A 7102-nucleotide genomic window follows, 5' to 3' on the forward strand; every position below is an offset into this window, starting at 1 on the left:
TTGAAACCACCCCTTTCCCCTCTTTTAATGATTGTGTTTTTAACCCCTAACGTATTAATTTTGTAGTACTTTTTTGGCTACAGTATATATTTGTATAAACTGCCTTTAGCTTGTGATATTTTTGGAGGATGGAAACTTGGTTTACTGTGAATACTCAGTCGTATATTTAGCCATTTGATTGTGATTTGGCACTCCTGTCATCTCAGGGGCGCAATGCTCCGGCCAAGGTTGAAGATGCCATAGAGGACAGGAGTCTGGAACATGCTTTATTAGTGGCTAGCAGCGAGTAACTAGCGGAACTGTCGATTTGTCATAGGGCTGAGTACATTAACTGGTTCATAGACAGAAGTGTCATTCAACCATCTCAGTGACGCATTTTCGGTAAGGCTTTGCAAATGACTGCCTCTTCGGGAATAGATAAGGTCTGGTCCCCAGTAGCATCCAAATGACCAATCCATCAGGACAGATGCTCACATAGGACTCGCATGAATGAGATGGTGCCAAAACGGTGGAGTTGCAGAGTCAAATGAGACAAGAGTGCTTTAATATAATTGTCTTGCCATTTTTCAGTAGTTGACAACTCCCTGAAGTGGACGTAGTTTTAACAGCTCAAACACTTCTTCTGCTCAGCATCTAGGTGTGAAGGAAACACTCGACTGAAGATTACTTTGCAATCAGGTACAAATTCTTCCCCGTGGCTTGAGAAATGCACAGGACCTTCAAATCGGTCACTTGCATGGTCCTGCCCAATATTGTCTTTCTTTGACTGGTCAGAGGAATTTCTAACTGCTAAACATGTACATGGTGGGGAGTTATTTCTGAATTGTTTGCCTAACTAAGCGGAGACTTTGGTCTCCCTGGGTCATACGACTACTATCCAACATGGCCTTCGGGGCAAGCTAATAACCTCCCCCCAGGTACCCTTCTTTGGCACACTGGCAATACACCATTATTCATTCCACATTCGTGTATTACTACCTCAAAGAAGGCTGGACACGCTGCATGTTTCAGTGCATAAGATTTTGAATACAATTAGAACAGAGCAGTGTGTGTAGGGACCTGAGTACTTTTCTGAAGTAGAAGGAAGACATGATGCCAGGGCAGAATATGCATCGTCGATGTACGCAAGGGCTGGGGGTGAGCTATGCCATGGCTTGAGGTTATGCGCCAAGCGAAAGCATAAAAGCGAAGCCTCAAGCCATCCGTTATTAAAACGGAAATTTTAACAAACGATCAAGGTACTACACTCCCCTCTCTTTCTGTGCTCCCGCCCAGGTGCTCCACTTAGCCAATCTCTCGTCTCGACCAATGCAGTGTAGTCAGTGCTGGAAGAAAGAAACTACCCAATAACCACCCGCATCAGTCCTTGAATTTACCTGGAACTGAGAAGACATCTGACTGTTACATTACTGTACCCTCTTGGCGATTCCACTCCATGTGGACTTTCGTCTCGTTTGAGAACCGCATTGCGAGAAAGGGGTAATATGCTGGCCATCTGCTATGTCCATCGCTAGTCGCAAGAATACCGCCCTAAAATCAGAGCTATTTATTGACGAACAGGTTTTAACATCATTTTTTAGGTATGCGGTTTCGTGTCCATTTCTCCTCATCACTTTGTTCTCACTTCAGCGCTGTCCAGCCACATCTATCTGGATTGCGTCCACCTTGTGGAGGTGTGGAGCATGTTCCGTGTGTTCACTTAATTAACACCTACCTGCAGGCAATGTTGAGAGCACCGTAACCGAATTTTCCAGATGTTTTGAGGCCACGGTCAGTGAAATTGCAATAGTGAATAGCATTCCTGTAGATTGGCGGACTGGGTTAGATGTGGAAGACAGACGTAATTCTCAACTCTCCTGTTATGTTTCATCACGAATTCGCCCATCCCCAGCATATGCTCCCTTCTCCCTTCACGTTAATTTTTATCATTTGGTGCTAAAACCTAGGGTACTTGTCCCTTAGGCTCGGACTCGCTTTCCGCTGCCACCAATGTAGCGCTCCGAGTCTTTCCTGAAGACGAATGGGGACAATATTCGGGTGGAAAATGCAGCGCCTACGTAGAGAAGGACGGAGAGTTTACTGGCATGGCCGTAGGCCATCTCGCTGGGCAGAATTGCAATACCGATCCCTTTGGTCGCCAATTATTTAAATGTAAGAGTCAAGCAAACAAACTCTCCTTTGGAGAGGATGTCATGCTCCCATCAGCAGAAGGAGAGGAAAGTAGAACCGAAATCCTGCTGGCTACCTTTCTTTGCAAATGTCCCAGATAGAAAATAATTAGCAATAATATTAGGCCAAGGTAATCTTTCTAATGAATTTTGAGTTATGTCTAAATTGGAAAGCGATTTTAGTGACAGATTCGATGATAGGAAAGAGTTACTTAAAATTGCCATCGGCTACGTTTCAGTAGCTATCGCTAAACATTGGACGACTCCTTTTTCTCGTTTTTGGAGGACGTCGCAGGGGCAGTAGGAGGAGATGTCATACTCCCATGAGCCGAAGGAGTGGGATGCAGAACCAAAAACCCACCAAACACTTTTGATTGCGAAAAGATAGGCTCAAATGACTATTAATACTAACAAGTCAAGGAAATCCGAGTTAAGCCAAAATCGTCTTGGTGCAAGTCGCACCAATTCGAATAAATTGCAGTTGTTTGTACGTTTTATGATAACCCAGCTCCAGCACAGGAACGGCAGGCTAACCATAAATGTACACCTACACCTCTTCCCTACTTTCTGTTCTGTACTACTGGTTCCTAATAGCAAAATATTATTCCTGAATGCTTCCCATTTAAATGACCAGCTGCCAGTATTTTTACTGCGCTTTCAACGTTATCTGACCCCGAGGAGACTGCAACCGTAGTTGAGATACACCACCCGAAATGCTTTTGAGGAAGGAATTCCTCTCGGTGCTAATTCATGACCCGTGAGAGCTTCCAGCCCCCGCAGTTAAGAGATGACCTCATCGCAGTCTACATTCTAGTGGGTGTGGTCAGTAGCCCAAAAGAAACTACTAATTCTGCTAGATAGTGACCGACACATGCGGGCAACAAAAGGCACGCACGCGCTCACATGTGCAAAGCATCGGGAGCAGCGGCACCAACAAGTACAAACGTAGCCGCCATTGCACACCTAATTACCATCCCTGCCAAAAACGCGCGAAAGCAGCCCAGACAAATGCAAGACCACGATTGCAAAACAGTTGTACCCACCCATCAGACAATAGAGCATTTGAAATAGGAGAAATACCAACCAATTTCTTTTGTACACTACACCTTCCCAGCTTGTTGAAACAAATCGGAATGTACTTTACTGCCGTGAACTCACTCGCACACGCACACTCACGCGAACGAGAACACAGTCAGAGGCATGCGCAAATGGAATGCAGAGGGGTGGAGAGCGAAGAAAGGAACCACAAAAGTGTGACTTTGTGTGCCAAGTTGCAACAATCACTGCAGTTCCCGTTGTTCAGAAGTGTGCGTATGTGCGCTCACAAATGTTGATCTCACAGCAATAAAGTAAAAAGAGACGAAATATGAAGCAAAGGGAAATCAGTCAGTAGTGAAGTCAAATGTCGATGGTACCGGGCACCTCAGGTACAGAATGAGGCTGCACTGTCGACTTTGGAGAGTCGCGCGATGGAGGAACCTGTCTGTGGCCTTCCACTGCCCCCGCTGCTGCCGACGACGAGGATGCGGAAGAGCGGTGGCTCGTGTTCACGGCAGACGTCTGGTGCGACGCAGATCCCGCCGCGGCCGAGGCTGGAGCCATAAATTTGGTTCGATGGATGCAGGTCTTCTGGTTGAAAGGCTTCACAGTGATAATGAGATTGGAGCTGTTGGCCACCATCATATCGGTCACCTGGTCCAATGTCTTGTCGTACACCTCGATTCCATTGACCTCAATCACTTCGTCTTTTACAGCCAAGAGACCAGTAGACTCGGCCAAACCGCCAGGCAGAAGGCGCGAAATGAAAATTCCCGGCACCGGTTGCACTCCGGTTGGCGTGGCGCGGATGCTAAATCCGTCACGGATGTAGAAGCCCAAAGGCTTTGAGCCCGTCCTGATAAGATGCACTCTATTACACCAAGCAAACGTAACAGTAAAAATTGGCGGATGAAGGCGGGAGAGCAAATTCTATCCTCGCACTCAAAGACAAAGCCCACTGTATGCTTCGGGGGAGAAAAGAACAATTCAATAATGGCGAATACGACGGACAGAAGTGGAATGTTGGATGCAATGATATTAAGTATATCTTGAAATTATTACCATCACAAAAACAAAAAAATACGGAAGATAACTTTCCGTAAAAAATTGACTGATGATGAAAGTAACAAGCAGACAACCTCAAAAGTGAATATTAGCCCGCGATTAAGCTGAAAGAGCACCATTATTTGATGTAAGTACCTATCACATGAATTTATTTCGGCACCAAAATAAACTAAATGACCAAAAACTTGTGGCATCTAAGTGTTGATCACCAGAACGGTTGAAGCCACATAAAGCATGAGGATGCGTACAAAGGTTGTAATGTGATTATTAAGAGACGAAGTATAGGAGTATGACGAAAACAAAATTACACGAGCTTTTGGCAAAGAAAATACATGTGAACGCTCACCTTCGCATACATTCCGGAAGGGTACCATCATCTATTATGGATGAGACTTTATGGAAATCATCACATAGTACTATAGACTGATGTCCAGGTTTAATCTTCTCTGATCCGATTGATCTAACAATCTCTGCTGGCTTCTTTCGCAGAAAAACTGTTCCCGGTGCTTTATAGCCTTTAATTTCACCATAACTCTCACCTAGGTATAGTGACAATTTCCTGGCATATTTTACCTTTAAGTTGAATTAAAAGTCTGAGAGGATCAGATGCAACTGCTAGAGCTCGTTCACAATTTTTATCATTATTTATAGGAAGCAGTGTACTTTCCTTTGGATCAACGTATTGCAGAATAAAATGGGTATTGTATAAGCCGTGCACCTTTTCTACGATTCTGTAGAGGTCATCAAATGTCTTAACTGTTGAACGGTCCAAGTGAAACCGTCGAAATTCAGCGTTATACTAGAGAATTGAGGAATAAAGCAAAAACAAACCTTGCTCTTAACGGCGAGTACCGTCATTCTCAATCGGCGGTATTTTACCAGTCGCTAAAACAAGGCGTAGTTACGTAGGAAGACAGGCAACAGATTGTACAAAATGGCAAGTTTTGAAAGTAATGAGGATGTTTTAAAAAAAATCAATTTCTAATTTTTTTAACCTTTGTGTATCCTATTTTAGTAAAGCAATTACACACCACGACTATTGTAAAGCGTAGGCGTATTGCTAAATGTTAAAGTATGTTATTGCTTGTAACAAGAAACAAGGATAGCAAATAAACTTTTGTCATCAGGGTAAAACACCTAATCAAAATCTTCTAGCTATACTGGTCTTCCTCCACGTTTATTCTGTTGTAGGCTGAGGTTCGTAGGGCTCCTCTTCCCTGTTCCTCATACTCTTGGAACACCTAGGTTAGTCTAACTTTGATATATTTATTGGGGCAAGTAAATGAGAAAAACTAGCACAGAGTTCAGGGGGGATTGGTCACGTAACCGCTCTCCGGCTTGCAGGACGTTGACTCTTCTGTCATGAGGTTCGATTCCTATCCCCGCCTCCTCTCTGAAAGGCATATTGAAACAACATGAGCATTACACTTACTCAGAATCTTCTAGCAATACCAGTCTTTTTCCATGCGTAATCTGTTACATTGAGTTATGCCATGCCTGTATGGTGAATAACTTAGCGCTAACGTACACAACCAAGGGAAGTGGAACTTGAGGGGTCATGTAAACCTGCTTGACCAAACCTACAGCTAAACCGATTGTCAAGTCACTAAGCTAACATAACAGCAATTCCTAATCAGCAAATACTGTAAAGCCAGTTCTGGAAACCTCATGCAAGTGACTCTTTTGTAAAACAAGCAAGAAAATGTGGACCTTTCACATCCTGCCATAGACAAAATTTCACTACCTCTCCCCCATTAAAGTATTTCAACTCATATTTTCCAAAATTATGCGCAAATCAGCTACTGTCCATTGACGGTGAATGTATATGGTTGATCTCAAAGCAGTTATCAATGGGGTATCGCCTGCACAGATGGATGTTGAGCAGAATGGGTACTTCAGTAGTCTAAATTATGTGTACTGCAAGGCGTTGTTAAGCAACGAGAGTTTAATGGTATGATTAATGCAAGTCTGCTAAAGTACTTGTGCGTCAATTGGCTCCACAGCTCTGCCTTTTTCTCCAGGTTCGATTGCCTGCTAGCCTTGCAGGACTGCCGAATACGTGAGAAAAGAGTATTCACGGCACACGCTAGACACCCAACAATCCACAGCAAAAGCAAATCAACGTGAAGTTCAGCGTCAAGGACGGTCACAGGATTACCAGATCTAATGCGCCATCTACCCACGGATCAAAATCCCACTCGTCCCATGCATTCAAACACTTGCCCAGGCCCTATTTTCTTTAAAATGAGTTGTTTGCTCAAGCTTCGATTTCAGTACGGAATCCGAAATCGAACCCATACCTAAAAGGCTGGCCCCCAGCCTATGTCAGCAGACTCCAGAATTTCGCATGTCGAATATAATATTATGACATCTTATTTTGTTAACCTTCACCCTTAAGAAAGTCTCAAAGAGCTGCAGTCTTAACAAGCTCCATCACCCCCCCAGTCGAAGCACTAAATGGCGTAGCGCTAGGCACCAAAATATTAGCACGAGATTCCGAAAATTCTGGCCAATGCAGTGTGTTTAGACAGTCATTCAGAAACAGTTGCTGAGACAGCCATATGATATTACGAGGATAGCCCATGAACGAAGATGGTGAGATGCGGAGAGCGCCACATAACACGCGGATGGCCAATTATTCCAATGACGTATCACTGCAACCTGTTCAAGAAAAGCAGCTTTCAATAGAAAAATTAGAACACGAAAAAGAGTATTCATATTATAAGGTGTAACGCACAGATAGGCAACGCAGCTAGGCAAAAATATAACAAAGCTAATGCTTAAAAGGGTGAAAAAGGAAATTTCTAAGGAAAAGTACAAAATCAGTTGCA

The 7102-nt window shown here is 43.8% G+C and overlaps 1 protein-coding gene across 1 annotated transcript; it reads right to left on the reverse strand. All coding sequences in view use genetic code 11, as the record gives it.

Annotated features, from left to right (window-relative positions):
* Nucleotides 1–3566: 3566 nt before the first annotated feature.
* On the reverse strand, nt 3567–4629 carry EGR_03167 (Partitioning defective protein; the record flags this gene model as incomplete). The annotated part of the gene is made up of 2 exons (XM_024492416.1): nt 3567–4077; nt 4604–4629. 2 exons carry the CDS (start codon nt 4627–4629, stop codon nt 3567–3569), a joined length of 537 nt encoding a protein of 178 aa, XP_024353090.1.
* Between the last annotated feature and the right edge of the window lie 2473 nt (nt 4630–7102).

The sequence above is a fragment of the Echinococcus granulosus genome, assembly GCF_000524195.1.
Source record: "Echinococcus granulosus chromosome Unknown EG_S00016, whole genome shotgun sequence".
Lineage (NCBI taxonomy): Eukaryota > Metazoa > Platyhelminthes > Cestoda > Cyclophyllidea > Taeniidae > Echinococcus > Echinococcus granulosus.